Source organism: Rhinichthys klamathensis, unplaced genomic scaffold (assembly GCF_029890125.1).
Source record: "Rhinichthys klamathensis goyatoka isolate OS25496 unplaced genomic scaffold, OSU_Roscu_1.1 h1tg000296l_1, whole genome shotgun sequence".
Taxonomy (NCBI): Eukaryota; Metazoa; Chordata; class Actinopteri; order Cypriniformes; family Leuciscidae; genus Rhinichthys; species Rhinichthys klamathensis.
Genome location: NW_026606815.1, coordinates 2,789,873 through 2,813,215, shown reverse-complemented (window position 1 = coordinate 2,813,215; position 23,343 = coordinate 2,789,873). Strand labels below are relative to the sequence as shown.

The 23,343-nt window shown below is 38.3% G+C and overlaps 1 protein-coding gene across 1 annotated transcript in view; it reads right to left on the bottom strand.

The window, feature by feature from the left end:
• The window catches only part of tars1 (threonyl-tRNA synthetase 1), a 157,092-nt gene that overhangs the window by 7,021 nt on the left and 126,728 nt on the right, over window positions 1-23,343 (bottom strand). Inside the window, exons 2-11 of the mRNA XM_056270085.1 lie at window positions 8,615-8,741; window positions 8,209-8,274; window positions 7,593-7,783; window positions 5,540-5,663; window positions 4,785-4,906; window positions 4,024-4,141; window positions 2,487-2,551; window positions 1,860-1,938; window positions 1,586-1,732; window positions 214-312 (exon numbers count right to left, since the gene is read on the bottom strand). Of these exons, the coding sequence (XP_056126060.1) occupies window positions 214-312; window positions 1,586-1,732; window positions 1,860-1,938; window positions 2,487-2,551; window positions 4,024-4,141; window positions 4,785-4,906; window positions 5,540-5,663; window positions 7,593-7,783; window positions 8,209-8,274; window positions 8,615-8,671 (1,068 nt within the window). The 5' untranslated portion in view covers window positions 8,672-8,741. The remainder of the gene's footprint in view (window positions 1-213; window positions 313-1,585; window positions 1,733-1,859; window positions 1,939-2,486; window positions 2,552-4,023; window positions 4,142-4,784; window positions 4,907-5,539; window positions 5,664-7,592; window positions 7,784-8,208; window positions 8,275-8,614; window positions 8,742-23,343) is intronic.

Below are 23,343 nucleotides of genomic sequence, written 5' to 3'. Positions count from 1 at the left end.
TTAATGGGGTCCTTGAAGTGGACCAACCTATCCATTACATGGTCTACTGAACCATGACATCCATAAAATGCAATTTAGCATATCCTAATAGACTTCTGCAAACCCGGCTCCACATCACACCCCTGTTCTGTTGGCTATTGTAATTTTTTTAATGGTTGATATCAGCTCTGTAGTAACAGAATAAACTATGAATTCGAAATGGGGGAAACTCACCCTAATAAACTCGATCAGTGTATTATAGATGTAGGCTCCTTTAGGGAGAAAGAAACAGCTACCCGGGCTTAGGTCGTGGAAGAAAAACAAGTCTTGCTCCTGGAAATACAAAAGCGAGAGAGTGTGTATACATTAAAGGTGAGAAAAACAATTACGGCACAGGTCAGAGATCTAATACAGGAGGATACATAGGAAAAGAACAAGAGAAGTTCAAACGAGCAAGAGAGACAAAAAAAAATTAAAAAAAATAGGACAAATGGCTGATTACGCTCTAGCTTTTGTTGTGACGTGACAAATTGTTCCCTGTGCACCCATCAGCATGCCCATGAACAGATGGCACATTAAGGAGACAGACATCTGCCTTCTTTATGGGCACAGTCCCCGCTCCACACACAGCCCACCTATCAGACCAGTCTTTAGTCACCCCAGCGAGACTCCATACATATCAAATGAGGGGCAACTTTCTGCACAAGTCATTAGAACACCGAGGCCTCCAAATGTCCTCCATAGTGAGCAGTTTTGTCCGCCAAAATGGCTTTTTTATTTTAAGTTGCCCACTGCTGACATCTCTTAAATATTATTCACTTGCAGAAAGGATGAGCATATATGTTACTGCTGGATTTATGATTTAAGTACACAACTATTCAAAAGTTTGAGGTCAATTTAAAGGATGCGTTAAATTGATCAAAAGGGACGGTTAAAAACGTTTATAATCTTACACAAGATTTCAATTTCCGATAAATGCTGTTCTTTTGAACTTTCAAAATCGATGATAATAATAATAATAATAAGAAATGTTTCTTGAGCAGCAAATCAGCATATAAGAATGATTTCTGAAGGATAATGTGTTGTTCAAAACTCGACTCTGCCATCACAAATAACATTTCAAAATATATTAAAATAGAAAACAGTTATTTTAAAATTCTAAAAAAAGATCTAATTCATGATATTATTGTTTTTACTGTGTGTTTGATCAAATCAATGCAGCCTTGGTCTTAAAAGCATTATTTCTAAAACATTTTGAAAAATCCTACCGACCCTAAACATCTGAATTGTAGTGTATGAAAGACTTTTTGATTAAGTCAGTACTCTGCACCATTAGTATATTTAATTCATGTCACCCAAGTGTTTAAATAAAGCATGATTTACATAATCCATAGGAGGGGATTACCACTGACGCAGCATTTTGCGTGGCCATGGCATGAATAAAAAAAAAATGTGTGATGTGCTGCATATTTCATAAATATTTTTGGCTTATCTGTAAACAGTACCTCCGTCTGTTTATTTTAAAAATCCACAACATATTTCAGATGAGCGATGGGTTTTTTAATCCGGTATTTATATACATTTTCATTGTTCATACAACTCATACCCTTCCCAGTTTGCGATGATCCCTGTTCTTGGCTTCTTCCTGGAATTTCTCCCATTCTTTCAGCATCTTGGGATCAGGGAAAGAAATGCCATAGATCCTTTGCAGGCTCTCCATATCAGCTTTGCCCTCCCAGTATGTAGAGGAGTTCTGTGATGTACATCAAATACGTTATTTGGGATCATACATAATGCTCTAAAGATAATATGCCTAATGTACAGATCAGGACATAGAGGACTGTTCTCGAAACGATTAAGAAAAGGACTGAATTCTGCACCTTGTGGATCTTTAAGGCCTTGATCTTTCCTGTATGTCTTACATGAGGTCCTCTGCACAGATCAATCAAAGGCCCACACCTACAAAAGCAGAAGCAAAGGACGTGTAAATAAACTAATGTATAAATATACTGTACATAGACTACCATTCAAAAGTGTGAACTATTATTACAATATAAATGTTAACAATTTAATTTATTCCTGTGATGAAAGTGGAATTTTCAGCAGCCATTACTCTTCAGCAGTGTCACATGCTTCTTCAGAAATCATTCGAATATGCTGATTTGCTGCTCAAGGAACAGCCATTTATTATCAGAGTGTTGAAAACAGTTGTGCTGCTTAATTTTTTTTTTTGTGGAAACCATGATCGTTTTCTTCTTCAGGATTGTTTGATGAATAGAAAGTTCAAAAGAACAGCATTTATTTGAAACAGATCTAAAAGTCTTTACTGACATTTTGATCAATTTAATGTGTCCTTGCCGAATTAAAGTATTCATTTCTTAAAAAAAACACAAACCACAACTTTTAAACAGCAATGTAAGTAGACTTGAAAATAATTGATAAGCACACAATAAAAAAATTATAATAATATAACACAAAGGTATACGTTTTTGCAACCAAAACCAGACCTGTAAACTGTAGTTGTTGGGGTGGTAACCTTTTCATTCAGGATCCTGCACTTGAACTTGTTGTACTAGAAGAACAAGAGAGGCAGATTTCACCAGGTTGAACTTCAAGGTTAAGGGTGTTATGGGTTTATTCATGGCATGAGCTTATCGTCGCTGCCCGATGAAACTCACGTATGTCCAAAACGGTTACTTTTCAGGAAGTGAAAAAAACACGTAATTTCAAAAGCAGTTGAACGTAGCGTTGTCATACTTGGTACGACAACTTTAAATGTAACCATATTCTTGCCATTGTAATGATATAATCCACATTTGACCAAAATTGAGTTTAAATGGACATACGTGCATATTTTACAGTAACGGTGGTCGATACGCGTTTTTCCGATCATTAGAATGACCCAGTCGCGTTTCATATTGACAGATGAATAGGCTACGCTCAGTTTATTAAATAGCCTACGTCTCAGTTTATTAATACGCTCAGTTTATTATATGTCTCTTGCAAACTATGAAGGGACAATGAATCAATACACTGACGTGGCAATGCTAGACTGATACTATGAGGGGGAAGCACAGGCGGAGCACTGCTACTTGAGCGCAGAGATCAGCTATCAAGCAACACCTGAAATAAAGCTTGCAAATTTGTTGATGAAAACATTTATTAAAATGAAGATACAATTTATACAAAACGAAATATTCAAGCAAAAATAATATTCGAAGATCGCTGGGTATTATTTGTTTATTAGCATGTGAGCAAAGCGGAGCGGTGTGACGCTTATAAGTTAAAAAACTTAAACATACGTTAACGTTTCATATTTATGTTTAAATAATACAATGTTATTTTTTTTATTTCATCTACGTTGATTATATGAAAACGGAACCGCATGAGATGAGTAAGATATGATCATAAGATGACCAATTAGGCCTATATCGGAAAACATTTGGAATGGGTCAGATTTTGATCTACTAAGTTTTGTTTTGTAGAAAGCCTTTCCTTAAATTTTATTTCGTTTTGTATAAATTGTATCTTCATTTTAATCAATGTTTCATCAACAAACTTGCCTGGATTAATAAAAAAGAAGCACTTCATATGAAGTGTGCATTTCTCTCTATAGGCGCGTTCACTACTGCGAAGATGGCGAGTCTGCATCGTCAACTTTATCAACAATTCAAATGTTTCATGCATAATCATTACCTTCGCCGGTTCTTTGTGGCAAGCTTTATTTCAGGTGTTGCGTGATATCTCTATGCCCAAGTAGCAGTGCTTCAAAACTTCACGAGACCGGCGAGATGCATCCACAGGGTGGGAGATACGCGGCGTGACTGACAGCTTTGACACCAAATGGATATACGTGAAAATCAGATGACATGATTTCACAACTTTTCATTGGTCATTTAGATAATGTGAAGCATGCTGTATACGGAAATGAACCTGGACATTCTATCCGTTGAAAAATCTCAAAATCGGCAAAATGGACATACGCGGTTTTCATCGGACAGCGACGTTATATTTCTCTCTTTTAGAAAGGAAGTAAGTACCTACCTTGAACATCTCCAACAGAGTCTCCTTCTTTACCTCCAGCCTCTCAAAGGGCTGCTTCTCTTTGATGATCTTCTTACATAAGTTCTCCAAACCGGGGAAATCATTACTCGATACACCTCTGAAAATCGACAGATGAGGAAGGGAGAGGATAGATAAAGTAAAGTACACAAAGGTGCACAGGTTTCATTAAACATAAGCCCTTCTTAAATAAAATAAAAAGACTGCAAAGAATAAGCAAACATCTCACAGATGTCACCAACTAAAGAAACTTTTTCTACCAGCAGTCATCTATTATGACAAAGCAATGCTTTTTCAGAAAACCATCTGTTCTGGACCTGACAGAGCCACATTAACAAACAAGGCAGAGCTTGACGGTGATATTATCAAAATGAATAACATTTGCATAAATTGACTTCCAACAAGTAAATTACTGCATTTATTATCCTGGTCAAACAAAAGGTCAAGTAATTGTTGAAAGGATTTTTTTTTTTTAAAAAGGACAACATTTTTTAATTTCTTGAACATCTGCCTGGCATAATTTCTAAACCACAAATGAATTAATGTGACTTTTAAACTCTGACTGACAGTTCTAAATAATAGATAGTGAATGGACATAACGATGACTTGCATTAGCATGGATGAGCACAATCATGAGGCATATTGTCATTCGACACTTGTAGTCTACTCCGTAATACTACTTCTGAAATTATTCTAATAAAGAAAATCTAAAGAAAAAACAAGAGAGAACATGTTTGACTTACTCAGTTTCAAGAAACATATCATAGTAAAAGCCATTCTCAATGGGTGGTCCGTAACAAAGGCAGCCTCCATAGACTCTCTCCATGGCCTCTCCCATTATGTGGGCACTGGAGTGCCAATAAACCTAAAAAGAACACGTATGTTTTCTGAAATAACATGCACTCTTTCAATCACCTATTATATAAATTATTTATAATATAAACATTGTCTCCACCAAACCAGCAATTGCACTGCTATGGTGACATTTCATTTGTGGTGTGGTCACTGCTACTGCAGACAAGTGTTCATTAAAGAGGACCTAATTTTACAAAGTCTTGATTCTACTGGAATAGATTTTCATGCTTGAATGTTCAAAAATCTTTTTTTTATTTTATTTTTTTACATATTTAACATTGTTGCAGCACCTCTCATCCCAGTCTGTCAGGAACGCTCCTTTTAGTTGTTGTTTCCATGAAGCCCTTTCCAAAAAGCTATTTTCTCTGATTGGTCAGACCAGTGTGTTATGAGTGGTCAACCGTTTTGAAAGCATCTCGTAAATGTCACGCCCCTTCCCATAACCGCAATTTTCAACACGTACGGTAACTTAACCAGGACTCATACACCCCACAACACATTTTTGTGTATGTGGGAATTATGAGTGATAAATGAGCAATATAAGTAAAGAAACGCTAAATAAAGTTGAAAATGTAAAAAGCATAATAGGGCCTCTTTAAAATTAATAATGCACATGCAAACTTGTAGAACACTCTTAACTTACTGCTTGTGCTTCTTCGTCATCAAATTTGAGAAACACTAGACTGCAGTCTTCCTCTAAGGGCCTGTCCAGATCCCATACCCCATTGTTCACTTTGGAGATCACAGTATTATCAGCAAGGCCTTGGCTGTTAATAAAAACACATTATAATGTTATACATTTGTGATTAGAAGTTATTGCATGAGTTGGAAGCACAATGCAATCAAGCAATTCACTAAGAAAACACAATTTTTAGTGCCTTTTATTGAGACTAACCAGAAGTTTAAGGTGTAGCAAGCAATTTTAATAGATGTGCCTTTTTCTTTTTTAAGAAAAACATTTAACAAACACAATATTAAATGTTGCAGTCTTCTTTGCATTTCACCTCTGCACAAGATTGATTCCTGTCTAGCTTACTAATAAACCTGGCATCGTACACTATGAATATGGTTGGCAGTTGGCACTGTGCCAAATTGCTTATGTTCCTCTATTGTAAGTTGCTTTGAATAACAGCGTCTGCTAAATGGATAAATGTAACCCAAATTCAATATTGCTAGTCAATATTGCTGTATATTATGGTCAATTTTATTAAAAAAATATTATTGCAATTAGGGGTGTGACGAGACGCTTATCTCACGAGACGAGACGAGACACGAGATTGGGTTCACGAGAACGAGACGAGACGAGATTTTTGCACAATTTTTCAGAAATCCTCAATGACAAAATTCATGACTGGAAAAATAGCATGCAGGTGCATTTTTCAATGTTTTAACTAATAATCTTCTAATGCATGTCATTTCAGGTCTACTTTATGAGTATGAATTATCAAATGCATTGAAAGAAAACAATATACAAGCACTGTAAAAGGTTTTTATTGACTTGCTTTTCTCCTGTATGATTTCACATTAGTCTCTTCAGACCTTACTGTACATTTAAGAGCTTTCAGAACTTCTGATTGAGGCTGTGTGTGACCTCCTAACTGAACTCCTTTACATACATTTAACAGAGAAATAAAAACCGTATAAATAACAAAAATAAATAACTGGTTTCTTTTAGTCTTATTAAGTGCAAACAATAAGTGCAAGTGCAACCATAATCAAAGTTAGCACACAGACTCTTTATAATTGTTGTGAAATTGCGGTTTTATTTTGCACCGGCAGTTATAGGGTTAATGCGGTGAGTTCGGAAAAGGCCGAGAGAAACGAGGCTGGTGTGTTTGTCTCTACAGTTGTTCTTGCGTTCCGATTATAAGTTCAGAAACGGAGCCTCCCTTGTCTGTTGTCCTTTATACGTTACAGTACTCTCTCAATATTCGCAGTGCCAACAGAGACCATAGCCGCAAATAAACAGTCCAGAGATGGGTATTGGGAGACGGATTATTGTATGTATGCAGCCTAATTTGTGCGCAATGCACATCAGGGAGCTTGTGTTTTACTTTAACTTACAAATTCGTGACCGGCGTATAGGGAGCAGCGGTGCTGAGCGCGCATTCTACAAGATAAGACATTATCAGACGTTTAGTCTGTTGCGCAACGAATCCTCCGCCATCGTCACGCGATCAGTGAACTGTGATTCGTGCTGCACTGATTGCAACGGCAACTCGTGCTGGATGAGCAGAGCAGACTTTTGCATTAGTTTATAGGCTAATGGTTTTTATTTTTTTATAAAAACAACAAAACGATAGTTTAGGCGAATGTGAGTGTAGCAGTGAAATATTAATGGGGATATCGCGAGACAGCTTTTTCACTCAACGAGAAATCTCGTCATATTTAGTCTCGCGAGATCTCGTGGCACGAGATCTCGTCACACCCCTAATTGCAATACCGGTATTATAGTCAATATTGCTATTCTGAATTGCTCAAACAAACAGGGAAATGTTTTGATGCATCATGAAGCCTGCAGTGTTTATAAGTTGTCTATATTAAATAGTTTAAAAATACACGAAGGAGCTTCAAGTCAAGTTAGCAAATCTTTTACAAGTGCCATTGCTAACTGTATCATTGTTTCAAACAGCTTGCCTTCGACAACATCAGGGCTGAAAATGCTTGCCTCGTTGACGTTTAGTTTAGTTACCAACCTGATGCCACAGGCAACCTGGTACGGTGTGGTCTTCCAGGACTCCCCATCTATTAATTTTCCATCGGGGAGCATGATCTTGATGGGCTTGCTGTCTTTTGCTGCTTTCTCAGCCAGCAGGGCATCGTGTTCTGCTTTCAGCTTGTTATATATTGACAGACGTCCCTCAATGTACTGTGGTTGAGGACTCAACTATAGATAAGAGAGAGACAAAACTCATTACACAAACTCTGTCCATTGTTTAAAGATCCCTTCACAGTGCATGTGTCATAAATAATAAACCATAGCACCATTTAACATTACAGGAAAAGTATTGTGTTTGAAACTATGAAGCAAACCAAGAACATCTTCCTCTGGCAATGTAGGCAGGCTACATATTTAAATGCACATACAAATACTTTCTAGATACATAATGTATGCATTGCAAATGCAATACATGTCACATGATTTTTAATACATTTATTGAATTATAAAGATAATTACAGTCCATTCTGGAACAGCTGGAATGATGCTGGCAGAGGTCAGGAGTACTCTGCTCTAATTTTAGGGATACTACCCTCTACCAGTGTTGTAATGAGAATATGCAAGTATTATAATCCAGTAATAGAAGCACTAACCTCAGCCTTGCCACCTGCATCTCCACCAGGATTCTTGTTTTTCTTCTTTCCTCCATCTTTGCTATTCTGAAAGAAAGGGTGTGACGTTCATTGGTTGTTACTGTAACCTGTCAATTAATTGTTCATGTCAAAAAAAAAAAAAAAAAATCAAAAAGAGTTCAAACGTGTCACTCCACCCACTGTAAAGTGATACAGTCAGAAGCCATACCTGACTGCGCAGACTTTTGAATACCATATTCAATTATCTATATTACACATCAGTCAAACAAATAACGAGACAAACTTGCACCAAAGACCCTTAAAACAATAAAACTAAGGGATTCTGAGTTTTGACAGCAGCATGCAGTGACTGCCTCAGACAGAGGACTTCACTAGCTAGTCAGCTAACTGCATGTATATCTGATACCTTCTTCTCGTCCATTTTCAGATCCTTCATCTGTTCGGTCACGCTCTCATCCGCCATAATTAGACGAAAATATCACAAGCACGAACAAGTAACACGATCCAATAAGTTAGTTTACAGTTTAGTACAGTGCTTATTCGAGACACCGGCATACACGTTTCCCGGATATTGCAGGGAAGCCAATGCTGATGCAACATTATGATACATTTGGGATGTTGTCCGTGATTGGTGACTCACTGTGATTGACGTGAGTATACACCAATCATCAGACAGAACATTCCAGTTCTGGCGCAGTTAGATGATGCAACGCGGACGTCATCCTTCAAATGGTAAGGCAGCCTTATACTGTATACTTCTGCCATTTGATTGCTACTTATTATATAATGCGTAATTTTAATCAGAGTAATAATAACAACACGAAGCTTTCTGCAGCAAAAACGCTTTATCAATAAATATGGGTTTCCTCTCAAACACAATAACAAGCAATGCACTCTAGTGGTGTCTAGTGGTCAGAAATAGGAAACGCACCTATTAATAATAGCAACATAATTGTTTAGTATACAAACAGCACCTTAGAGGCTACTTATACAAAAGGCATTTATTTACATCGGGTATTTATAGCATACTTGCTGGTTATTACACATTATTTACCTCTAACGCAGCCTTCTAACTCTAACAGCATATTGTTTCATAGGCAAGGCAAGGCTCTTGAACTGAAAGTCCTTGTGGACTGCAAATTGTATTTAAGGCTATCAAATGGGGAGCAGAGGTGTTTGTGGAACTGAAGAGGGGTCATTATTATTATTTTTTTTGTAGAAAAGCAACTCAAACGTTGTTTCTTATGCAAAAAATTGAAGAGTTTCGATATAAGTCAGAAATGGTAAATATATAAAAACCATGTTGATTGTAGTGTTTAAATTACAGCCTGGTATGGGAACCTGGGAATGAGGAAAAATAATAAGTTGCGCAGGATAGTGAGAGCGGCTGAAAAATAATGAGACGCCAGAGAATAGAATGCCAATTCAGAAGAGCAACAAGGGTCCCATTCCACACACCCACTTTACTCAGAATTTAATGCTTCCATCTGGAAGAAGGTATAAGGTCCCCAAACTTCTTAAAAATTGCAATTTGCAAACACTCATTTATGCCAGTGGCAGTTAGAACATTGAATGTAATTAAGTAAGGGTAAGTATCTTTTGTGAGAAATTGAATGATTACTTTTAATGGGTGGTTGATATTTTTTAATTTGTTGTATGGTCATAATTATCGTCTGTGTCTAATATGTGTATAACTTTTGTGTCTTCTGAGAAGCCAAGGGAAAATGTCCATGTTGGTGAATCAGTCAATCAATCAATCAATCAATCAATCAATCAATCAATCAATCAATCAATCAATCAATCAATCAATCAATCAGTAAAGCTATTTTTTGGATCATGATTTACTAGAACACTTTATTTTAAGGTGATTTATTAATATACTGCATGTACTTACTATAAGGGTAAGTATATTTTAGTGTTTGGCTCAGGGTTAATTATTTGTAATTATACACAATTTGCTAAGTAGGCCTACTCGTAACATATAACTACGTCTATGGGCTATTTAAAAAAAAAATCACTTTTTTATTTTTCTCTAAAGTTATGTATGCTGTAGCATGAACTTTGCAAAAGTGGGACATTTTGGGGCTCATGTGCTAATTTTAAGGGTATCAAAGCTGTTTACAGATATTGATATTTATTTATTTTCTTTTTTAAGCTTCTGATCAAATGTTTAAGGCATCAACTCAAGCCAACAGCAACACAGAACTTAAACTCCCTATATTATTTATGTATTCATGCTCTTCAGAGCTCCAGTGTCAGTGTTATCTCTGTGTAATAGCAGGGCATGTAAATTTACTTCATACTCCTTTGAGGAGGATTTACATATTCATTTAGAAAAGCTAATTGTTAAGCATGCCCAAACAAAGCCTATAAACTCAAGGGTGTTTTGGACTTTGAATGCCAGTGTAAATAAGCCCGGTGGACTCTTGCAGTTGCACTCTTGGTGCAATGGTTGGGAATCATGGAAGCATGTCATCTGCGGACTTTGCTTGCTTGAATGCACAGCTGTATCTTTTTTGTTTTCAGCTCTTAAAATTGTGTGCTCCTTAAATTTTAAAAGCTGTTTTTGAGGACATTTGTCACGTCCACCTACTCTCATGCATTTTTTAAGCATGAACCAAGATGACTGATTGTACTGAAAGCAATAAGCCCATTTTGCAGGGGTTTCTTTTGTTTAGAGCTCAGGGAAAGAAAGACAGGTTTACTTTTGATGCATAGCATCCAGTAAGCCCATTGAACTGCATAGAACTGCAAGGAAGTGAGGTGAAATTTGGGTCAGGTTTCATGCCCTTACATTTGTTTAAGAAAATGAGTCTAGTGTCAGACTGACCTGAGGGTCTCTATTATTAGATATCTTGTAATTTCATGGTCCAGAAAGTGCATTTTAACACTGTAGAGTTCTCAGTTCACTTAAAATAAATGAACTTGCGCTTCCTGTTTCTCAGATGAAAGGGTTAGAAAAATAATAATTTTCCTTGAAATTACTCTGTAAAATCTGTGATTTTACCAGATGTTATCAATGCATGGTTTTAAATACTGAAACTACATTGGATCAGCACAAACATCTCCATTCTGGTTGCTAATATAATAATGACACTCAGATGGAAATACGGAGGGGATATTTTTGATATAATATTTTTGTAATGATAATAAAAAATCATACATAATAAATTATTTAAAAAAAATAACATTTAAAAAACATTAAAGGTCAAGGACGTCTCTGTCCTACACTTTGAAGTCTAGAAAAGATTTTCTTCAGGAAACATGAGCATTGTCTGGTTTATCCTCCTCTTGTTTGTTTAATTCCACCGATTTACCATTCATGAGCAGACCTAGTGGAATAGGTGACTCCAATGAATTTTGGACGGGGACAAAGGGTCTGTATCTACGTATTAAAACCGCTTCTCTCAAAGGATAGGCCAATGGCTTATGCAAATCCACCCTGTGCATGTCAGTAATTTATTCTAGGGAAGGCACACAGGCTTCAAACCTAAACCATCCACTGGCCTTAGAGGATATGATTCTAAGACATAAGGGAGAAAGAAAAAAACAACAACAAATTGTGCGCAGAGGATCATTATGTGATGTGATGTCTTTATGGTAATGCTTGGCTTGTAGATTTTTTAAATTGATGGTTTCAGTCTGGCTCTTTAGTGGTAATAGTCTTTTACGGTTGTGCAGGGAGCTCGTGTGATTGTCACCTCAAGTTGGACCCCAAAGTAACTTAAAATGAACATGGATTCTAACTCAAGAAGCGAATCTTAATGAGTTTATAGAGTTTCTTTATTACAAAAGAGACTTGGTCTAAAGAGAATCTCTACTGAGGTTAAATTGTAAATTTGAAAAGAAATGTTTAGTCCCATCATATTATCCATCAAAGACTGGCCTCTCCTAAATTTACTTCGATAATCTACAAAGAAGACGCGACTCCCTTGAATGTGCCCTAATCGATCAGTCACCATGCATTCCATTAGTTTGCATGCAATAGAGGAGGGCTGTCAGTCTTTGTGAGATGTCGGGTGGAAAGGATTTGTTCCCACAGAATCTCGCCTCACATATCCAGCCCACAGGGTCTTTCCTCGAGAGCCAGCATAATTCTCCTGACTGCCTCTTTCTCGGTATAGCTTTGGTTTGAACGTACACCCTTTAAAGATGTCTCCATAATCACAGGTCACTGGTTTCTTATCCGCACGCTTACCATATTTCTTTGGATCCACGTCTCACACTGTCTGCACTTTCTGCAGACTGTGCCACTGACAGCTGTAATGACAGTGACAGTTTCATGTGAGAACTGGTGCAGTGAGCTCAGTAGCTGTCAGAACAGCCGACTCTCCCAGCCCTATTTACAGAACCGCAAGATGCACCTCAGCAACACTTCACAATAACTTTTACAGCTAATGTGTACTTACTGTGTACACTATACCATTCAAAATGCTTTTAGCCAGCAAGGATGCATTACATTTATCAAAATGGACAATATATACTTTTACATTGTTACAATTTTTTTTTTTTTTTAATGTTGTTCTTTTGAACTTTTCTCTATTCATAGAACCCTGAAAAAAAATGATCACAGTTTCCACAAAAATATTAAGCAACACAACTGTTTACAACATTAATAATAAGAATAAGAAGAAATGTTTCTTGAGCATCAAATGCAGCAGATTATAATGATTTCTGAAGGATCATGTGACACTGAAGCCTAGAGTATTTGCTGTAATGGAGTAATGGCAAACAAAATATGTTTGTTTTTGCATGAAATGGCATTGATCTTTGATGTTGAAAGGTTTTTGTATAACATATATTTGGACAGTTTCATTTACTATATGCTATATGGGTTAATCATACATCATACAAACAATGACACATTCTCATGTTTATTTTTTCGACACACTCATTAAACATTCCCTCTGCAGGGTGCATGGCGCTTTATCACACACTTCTTTCTGCAGCGGTATTTAGCATTCTGGCTGTAAATTGGCTTAATAGTGACATGATTAGAAGTTCATTGAATTTGCTGTAACAACAGGCTTTGCCCTGTTGTTTCGGGCCTACCAGCCTGTCCTTGTAATTGGCTATAACGGGATTTGTGTACATTACTGCAATGTAGTGCAAAGTACAAATAACTGGCTCATGGCTTGTCTAATCATAGAATAGTGTTTGTTTTTAAACGTATTTAATGTCTCACTATGAATATTAATTTCTTCATCTGTCCCAACAGGACTAAAGGTTAATACGTGCAAATATTCGTGAAAGCGTGACAGTCAGAGAATCACTCTGTCACACATATAAACTCAATTAACCAGATGAAAGAGAGGATCTGAAAGTCTGGTCAGGTTCGTAAGAGGGTGACATTCAATTTCATGTACCAATACTCATTTAAAAATGCTAACAGTGGCTTTCCAGTGAGGGTCAACATCGACAATGTTTAACAAAATCATTATGCATTCTCCAAACACGCATAGGCAGCGCAGTTCTCATTACTCTCCTGAGCAATAACAAGAATGAACTCCACACCTTCTCAGAGGGAATAAGGGGGGCTAAGATACAGAGTATTAAAGCAAGGATGAATGCAAGAGAGAAAAGCCCCTGGCAATCCCAGGCCCCCCTGCTGCTCCTGACATGAAAACTCTTCACTGAATAATGAGCTTCACCATTCCGGTAAATTCCCGCATTTGAGATTGGTGCTGCAGTGTTTTTGTGTGCACTGCTGTTCTATGAGATCGTTTCTCCGAGCCGAACCATTTATGCATATTCTGCTTGGTGTTGCCATCGCTGGTTAGGATTAACTGCCTGTGATAAATGTGCCATCTGCACAGTCTACAGAGCACTGTTTTATTTTAGATTGCTGGGTGTTCTCTAGTCTACACTGCTTTTTTATTAATAGCAGCAGCATTTTCAAGTCATCTGTCATAAGTTGTACTTGAGTTAGTTAAACAATCACCCACAGAGGAAATAAATAAATAAAAATTAAAATGTAAAAAAACAATTGACACATGACCTCACGTAACCCGTTTAACACATCAGCACCAACATGGTGCGTTATTAGCCATAAATATAATTTAGTAGGAGAATCTCTAGAACTAATTTGTAATCTACAACTTTTTTTTACTCTTTTGGTATCTGATTTGAAATGATCAAAAATTCACTTAAAAACCCAATGAGTTTGCCTTAAAGCACAGCGGGGGGGAAAAATGCGTACAATTTTCTCAAACTTCCCTTTTGCAAGTATTTGCACTCAGATTTTTCAAGTGAATTTCACATAATTACTGAGAGTATGTGAATAAGTGTTTACATAAAATTAATTTAGCTTAATTTTAGACATACATTTTCAGTTTGTCGCTGCTCTTACACTAGCCCTTAAATGCATGAATGTTTCGCCAATCATTATTACATATTCAGGCCTTTAGCGACTCGGACCTATAACACTGCTGGATCTCTGTCGTTATAATATAAAACTCTCCTGATATTAGAGTAACAATTACAGAATAAAATAAAGGATATTTTCTTCCCTTTTGGAGCTTGGAAGGGTTCAGTTTGAGCAGATGTTTTATATCATCATCACTGTCCTCATCAGAGCTCATTTCCCAGTACATCCAGCATCTGGCTCATATTCGAGATCTCAAACATATTCTCAAAATTATCATTTTCAACCTCTTCAAAATCAATATTTTGATCGCTGACAGCTTTGTCACCAGATCACCATCAAGTGACAGTGACACTAATATTTGGAGTGATATGGAGTTCAAATTTTTTTTTTTATCCTCAACCTATACTGTAACCACAGGCTCTTCTCCTCAGCACAGTGATATGCCCCCAAAACTCTAGCATAAGAGTTCCCAACATAAATGACAACATAATAGAGTTTTACTTATTTTCAACATTTTCTCTCCCAAGCAAAGCATTCTGAACTGAGATGTTCTATTTAACATAATTAGTTAAAGTCACTTAACTTATTTTCCATTAAGTGCAATAACCTTTTATTTGAGTAAAATTAACTTGTTTCATTTAGTAAATGTCACTGTTGGATTGTACAGTGTTGCTTCACGGTGTATTTATTCGCAATCATGACGATATTTATATTAATAAATGTATTTTAAACCACATATTATTACATTATATTACTGAAGCTAAAATTGGTCAAATTACACACTTCCCATTCCTTTTATTTTCAGTTAGCCTTACTTTTAGCACTGAATGGTAAAGAAGAGCTTTTTAGATTAGAACAAGATATCACAATAACAGAAAGGATTTGTGGTCTGTTCACACAGACCTCTCACCACAAAAAAAAAATGCTATTAAATTTACAGAAAGGGCTGTATGTGTGAGCGCCTATGTCTTTCTTGTGTCTGGATGACTTAGTGTCATGCTTTCAGGTATAGCACTGATATAGGGCATGCTTGTCTATAAGGGCCATATGTTTTGTCATTTTCTCCTTGCTTATTCCCTTTGCTGTTTCCCCTGTGTTTGTTTTCATCTGTCTTTCTCTCCAGAGAGTGTCACAATCAGCAGCGGATGATGGGATACGAGGCCCTGAAGCAACTAAAGCATTCCAAACACCTGCCAACCACACACACACACACACACACACACTGTCCAACTTCTTCCTCATTCTCCAGCACACTCTTGCAGAGGTAGCCCTGAATCCCCAATGCGCTTGTTTTGTATTTGTCAGCAGAAACAGGTCTGCTGCTGCCCTCTGTTCAGGTCCAGCCGTACATGCTCAGCCTTTAAATATCTTACACAAGGACCGAGGGTGCTGCGCACTTTAGATGCAAATTAACGAATTACAGTGACAGGATGGGATTGTGTAGGGCTGCCAACCTTGTGTCTCACCTTGTGGTGAGAGCAGGCACTGTATCTGTAACTGTCATCACAGCAGGACAGATCAATCCATATACCTCAGCATGTGCTGTTCTGGTGACAGGCCTGATGAACCTGCGACCTTCCTTTAAGCAGAGAGGGGAGGAGGAGACAAACGGGAGGGTGGATGTGGGACTACAGTGGAGGAGGACTGTCAGGCGTAAAGAGAAACGAATGCGACACCTGCTGTGAAATTTCATTTCCAGAGTTGGTTGTCAAAACTGGAGTTTCAAAATTGGCCAAAAAGACATTATCCCTCAATAGTATCTCAGTTCATCATTTAAGATTTGTCATTGGGAACCCCACCGTCAAAGGCTGCTTTTATTCTTTTGTCTAAAGTTGTCTGCATAACTTGCAGTTGAGAAAGAAAGATCGTTTAATTTGCACTTATTTTCCCAAGTTCCCCGAAAAGGAAAGTTTTTTTTTTTTTTTTTAATGTTTTTTTTTTTTTTTTTTTTATACATATAAGGTCTGCTGGGTCCAGTGTTGTTTTGGACTTCACTGACTTTCATTATAGTGCTTAAATGATGACAGAATTTGTCACGAGCGGCTCGTGAAAGTTGACAGCAGGTGTCAGTAAAAGCACTGTTGACTTAAGATGTGTTTGTGTACACACACAAATCCATATTTTATTACAAAATTGACAAAATATCAATACAATTTGTGTCTAAACAAAATGGCGTCCTTGCCCATGAAGTTTTGAATTAAGTGTGACAGCATGACAAACTGCAGAACTGGTTTTAGAAATAAGAAAAATAGTCTGAGTGCACATTGAAAATCTGGTATTCAAAAATCTGCAATTAAAACCAAGATAATGATGGAAAATGAATGAGAAATATGGAAGATTCTGCACTATTTCAAGGTCATTAAGCAATATGACATTGACCATGTGAACCCCTTTGAACGAAGGGGTAGATTTCCACAAGATGCTCTTTGAAACATGGATGAATATCATTTGTAATACAAAAAAAAAGTTAATAAATGCAAAAGCATTTTCACTCATGGTCTCTGACCTTTAGACCTTCTGCATTTTGATGAAACACTGAAAATACATTTAAATGAATGTTTAAATATGTTTGCTGCTTTGTGTTGCTGTCAGAGAATGTTCACAGATTGGACTGGGTTTTCTGGAGATATCATTAATTCACACACTTGAACACTTTGTATCTACTTTTATTATTCTGCAACGCCTCCGTTCCACAGACATCGACCATCTTACCCTTGTGAATTTTACATCCACTGCTGTAGGCAACCATTTCAATGCTTGATTTTTCTGATGCTGTCCAGTTGTCTTCCCTTACCGTAGCCTTGTTAGTCCTTTATGACATTTGTCAAAGACATGGTGTTATGAAAAGCTGGAAATAACAAGCTAGTCTTTCCTCTTTTTTGCTTTAACTTATTCAGTCCAATGAATGTGCAGCTTCACTCCCAATAAGACTGTCAGTGTAGCTGTCAGCATACATTCTCTATAAGTTTGTATAGCTCTGCAATATGTGCCGCTTTTTGACTATTTAAATTCTGCAATGCAATTTCAATCAACCTTGGGGATACAAAGAGAAATACAGCGAGTTAGTCAAACAAAACATGCTGGAAATTTTTAACATTTATTTATTTATTTCAAGATGTGGTAACAAATAAGTAAAATATGATCAAATGTGGGTCACAAAAACCACAATTAGTCAGCTATGTTTGTGAGTATGCAATTAGTAATGGATTAATGTGTGGCAATTTAATTAAATGAAAGATATTTCATTCTTTATTTTTCACAAATCTCGCAGATGTTTTTTTTTACAGAATCTATTGTATTTATTTTTATTTATTTAATTAGATTTAATAGATTCTGAAATAATAAAACACCATGTCGTTGTTACGGTTGGGTGTAGGCAGGAAGCACGAGGAGATCAGGATTTCCAAAAACAATATACTTTACTAATAAATCAAACTCAAACTGATACAGGCAGGCAAAGGATGCACAGGTAACATACACACACCTTTCACAAACGAGAACCGACAAGGAGTGAGGGAGAACACAGGGTTTACATACACAGAGAACGGATCATGGGAACAAGACACAGCTGGGGCAAATTAACTAGAAACAGGTGAAGGAACTGAACACAAACGAGGAGCGGGAAAACTGAGATACAGGACTGAACCAAATACACAATGACGGGGGGAAACTCAGGACACACATGTAACATAACGCCCCCTCCAAAAAGGCGCGTCCTCGCGCCGTATAACTTCAATAGGGGTGGGGTGGGGGGGGGGCGGGCGCCCTGGAGGCTGACGAGGGCGTGGCCTACCCTTTTAGCGGAGCAGGCTGGTCAGGGGGCCATGGCGGAGTAGGAGACCACCCCTCGGGCGGTCCTGGCGGAGAATCCCCTTCGGGCGGCCATGGCGGAGACGCACCTTCGGGCGGCCATGGCGGAGACGCACCTTCGGGCGGCCTATATCCCCCCCCCCCCCCCCCCCCCCCCCCCAAACTTTCTTGGGGGGAATCACAGGCTCTGGGACAGGCTCTGGGACGTGGACAGTCTCTGGGTGGGCAGACGGGACGTGGAAAGTCTCTGGCTGGGCTAGCGGTGAAGGCCCGGCTATGCTGGATGGAACCAGCGGTGAAGGCTCAGAAGGGCTGGACGGGACCAGCGGAGAAGGCTCTGAAGGGCTGGACGGGACCAGCGGAGAAGGCTCTGAAGGGCTGGACGGGACCAGCGGAGAAGGCTCTGAAGGGCTGGACGGGACCAGCGGAGAAGGCTCTGAAGGGCTGGACGGGACCAGCGGAGAAGGCTCTGAAGGGCTGGACGGGACCAGCGGAGAAGGCTCTGAAGGGCTGGACGGGACCAGCGGAGAAGGCTCTGAAGGGCTGGACGGGACCAGCGGAGAAGGCTCTGGCTCGGCCGGCGTGACGCGAAACTCTGGCTCGGCAGGCGTGCAGGGAAGCCCAGGCTCGGCAGGCGTGCAGGGAAGCCCAGGCTCGGCAGGCGTGCAGGGAAGCCCAGGCTCGGCAGGCGTGCAGGGAAGCCCAGGCTCGGCAGGCGTGCAGGGAAGCCCAGGCTCGGCAGGCGTGCAGGGAAGCTCAGGCTCGGCAGGCGTGCAGGGAAGCTCAGGCTCGGCAGGCGTGCAGGGAAGCCCAGGCTCGGCAGGCGTGCAGGGAAGCTCAGGCTCGGCAGGCGTGCAGGGAAGCTCAGGCTCGGCAGGGCTGGACGGGACCAGCTGTGAAGGCTCGGCTGGGCTGGATGGTACCAGTGGTGAGGGCTCGGCTGGGCTGGACGGAACCAGCGGTGAAGGGGGCTTTGTGCTGGACGGAACCAGCGGCAAAGGATCAGCGGGCTTTGCTGGATCCTGGGTGAGGATGGATGGCGTAGCGAAGATGGCTGGAGCCATCACTGGGGTGATGGTGATGCGGAGACCTCTCTCCATCAGGATCCTGAAGAGGTAATCCGTCAGGTCATGGCCAGCCAAATCCATCTTGTCTTGGTCGGTTCTTCTGTTACGGTTGGGTGTAGGCAGGAAGCACGAGGAGATCAGGATTTCCAAAAACAATATACTTTACTAATAAATCAAACTCAAACTGATACAGGCAGGCAAAGGATGCACAGGTAACATACACACACCTTTCACAAACGAGAACCGACAAGGAGTGAGGGAGAACACAGGGTTTACATACACAGAGAACGGATCATGGGAACAAGACACAGCTGGGGCAAATTAACTAGAAACAGGTGAAGGAACTGAACACAAACGAGGAGCGGGAAAACTGAGATACAGGACTGAACCAAATACACAATGACGGGGGGAAACTCAGGACACACATGTAACAGTCGTGATGCTGCACAGAAGCACAATAAAATAATTAAAATCAATGAGAAATTATACAAAATAATCTCAAGTAATTGTTGTTACACATTATATTAAATACATTTTACATTATGTAATATAATACATACATATTATATTATGTACATTATATTAAATGTATTGGGTTATTTTGTTAGAGGGCAAATGTATGGGGTGATCATGAAAAATAGCACCAAAAAAAACTTTGAAATCCATTCTAATTCAATGTTCCAGACACCTCAATCATTCCCAAAAAGCAAAGAATAATTAAATGTATATGTCAGTCTCTTAAAAATTACTTTTTAGATTGTCAGATTGTGTGTTGCACCTCTTATCAGGCCTTTTTGATAAAGAAATTCCTTTGGCTCAAGTGTGCAGTTCAGATTTCCATTATAAGTTTCTTGACAGCTTTCTGTCAGAGATTAATAATACAGAGCCAAAATTTTGACTGGTCTTAATTATTCAGACCTCATTCAGATGCAGGAAACAGACTGCCTGATAAACATAAACCACAGCTCTTCTTCAAATTGTTAAAACTTTCTGGGAAATAAACAAAGGTAATTTGCTATATAATCCTATCAGGCAGAAGGGCATCTTTGTTACAGCTCTCTCTCTCTGTCCTGTGCCCATATACTCTTAAAAAGAGTGACAATCGACACTCTTAATGGCTTTATTCCCAACTGGTCATATTGCGTTTTGACCACTGATCCCCGTCTTCATTATTTGTTTCTGAAAGTGTTTAGTCTGGTATAGGGAGCTCGGGCAATAGTTTGCTTGAAACAACAATCAAGCTACAATTCAAAAGCCATTCAGGTATATTGCAGAAATATTGATTACTTTAGAGCCCTTCATTCTTCAGTGCAGAATTTGTTGTTCAAAAGCTGAATTGCACTAATTGGCTGTATTGTGTTGAGGGTCTAAGTGTATCACCCCTTAATAGCTGCCATCAATATGTCAAGCAGAAGAACCTTTGGACTTGAACAGTCAAAAACACAATCAGTTCTTTCTCAACTTCGGATTTCTTTGGTCGGTAGTCTTTAAATCAACTTGTATATATACACCAACATTCCCTGCTTTTGTACTCAAAACGGGTGTCAATGAATTTCCCATTTTGCATTCTCTGGACCGATGAATAACTTACATCTGGTGCATCTGTTATGCTTTTCATACAATCAGACCGGCTCAAAATATGCTTGCTATTGTATTACTGTTGGTGTGATGTTTATAGCTACTCTTAATGGACACGCATGGTAGGTTTGAACCAGCGTCTTCATTTACTGAACCGTCTTCTGCATAACAAACGCACCCGGCATGTTGCTATGTATCCTTCGTACTGCGCATGTGCATTAGGAACCACATTGATGCTCAGAACATTAAAGTTGGTGTGCTGGTGATGAGTTCACTTTGAAATCCCCACTGTGGGAACTTTTTTGAAATATAATCAAACTTTTAATCCCAATCATTTCCTGCACAAACCATCGCTTTTTCTACACAATTTAGCTGAAAAAGCAGTCTTGACAGGTCAGAAACATTCATTTTGAAAGGCAACTTTGTTTTTATTTAGCTTTTTTTTTTTATATCTAACAAATGAAAAAAAAAAAAAAGTGATTCTTTTTGTGGATCCTCTTAGATTATTCCCCTCGAATTCACATGGGCTCTCAGAGAAGTTCATCACAGCTACAGTATGTTTGCCAAAATTTGTCAAAATACTATTTGAATATTAGCAGGTTATGCTTAATTATTACTATAGCGCCAAACGTTAGAGGCAATTTATCATATTTATGTTTTTTCAACCAATTTGCCTAAAATTATGTAAAAATTTCTACAATTTATCATTTTACAGTTGGTCTTAATGCGCCGTGCTGTTTGTTTTTCTCCTCATTCTGACATGTTGTGCTTGGCCCCGATAATTGCTGCTTGCAGCTATATCCTTTTAGTTTAAATAAATGTTTGGCCTTGTCTGATATTTTACTTTCTAACGGAGTGGCATTTATTCAGTTTAAACTGTCACTGTACATACAATGGGACATATTATATTCTGTACAGGGAAGGTTGATGAACTGAAAAAGAGAATGTACCAAGTTAAGATGACTGTGATTGTCACACATTAGTAAGCGACATTATCACTCATGTGAGCAAACCATCCATATTCTTCATTTGGCCATCAGTGCTGATGGCTGCAGACTGACGCAGTTGATGTGTGAGAAATGTACGTTTGCCCTTAACTCACAGTGATTATGTTAATTGATTTTCTGGTTAGTCCAGTGGCCTCTATATCACATTAGGTAAAGAGTGAGACTTTTTTTTTTTTTTATTACAGAAGCAGTTGACTAAACATCGTAATCCAATGTGTTTAGCACAGACATGTTTAGTCATGTTTAGACATGTAAGTAAATCTAATAGAAAATTAGAATGTATAGTTTAAAAAAAGAAAAATATTATAATTAAGTAACATTTTTATGCACTATATGTAAAGCTACTTTTAACCAATGTTCTCAAGGCTGACAGCATGTCAAATTAGAAACAATTTAAAACAGAGTTGTGTTATTGACCAAACAGACGGACAGATTACAATGCGTTTTCTCAGACTGCTGATGCGAACAGAGTGATCAACTGTAAAAGAAAGATATGAAATAGCCTGATTAACTTTCCAAGTATCAAGACACCCCTAACTTGGTATTGATTGAATGTGCACAAGGCAAAATACAAAGACTTGCCTTGTTATATGTCATATACTGTAGATTTTATAAAAATGAAGCAGTAGAAGCAATAAAATTGAAGGAGGTGAAAAATGCATTTAGTGCGAAAAACACTTCTGCATCATAGCCCATGTTTCAGTAAATGAGGACTAAAGGGAGACAAGGTGACAGGACAATGAATTTGGCACAAGCTCCTCTGTCAAGTGTCAAACCCCTTGGCTGCTCTCTTTGTGGTCCGTGTCTTTTACAGATGAGTGATGGAGACTGTCACTAACAGCACATCAGATCAGCTCACAGCAAACACAGATGTCCTAATATACCTTGGTTAAACTTTACAGAGTGTTAACTTATTTTAACAACTACAACTGTATACTGCTCTGATCTTTTTTTTATTTTGTATTCCAATTCAATACAATTCTCATTACATTCTATTTGCATTCCATTTCTTTCCATAGATATTTTTTTTACTATTTTCTCCCACTGTGCATTAATGAAAAAAGTACAAAAAAAAGAATAGAAAGAAGACTGACCTAAAAAGAATTCATAGTCAGTTGAATTAAGGCTTTTTAATGATTTGAATCTGAAGTGTGCCTTGGACTATCTTTTTTTTTCCTTTGAAAAATAAATTATTATGCTATTTGTTGTTATTCCAAGTAAAAGGTTATATATCTGCATAAATACATTGTAATAATACAATACAATCACAAATCATAATAATCTGAGCAACAAAAAAAATATGAAC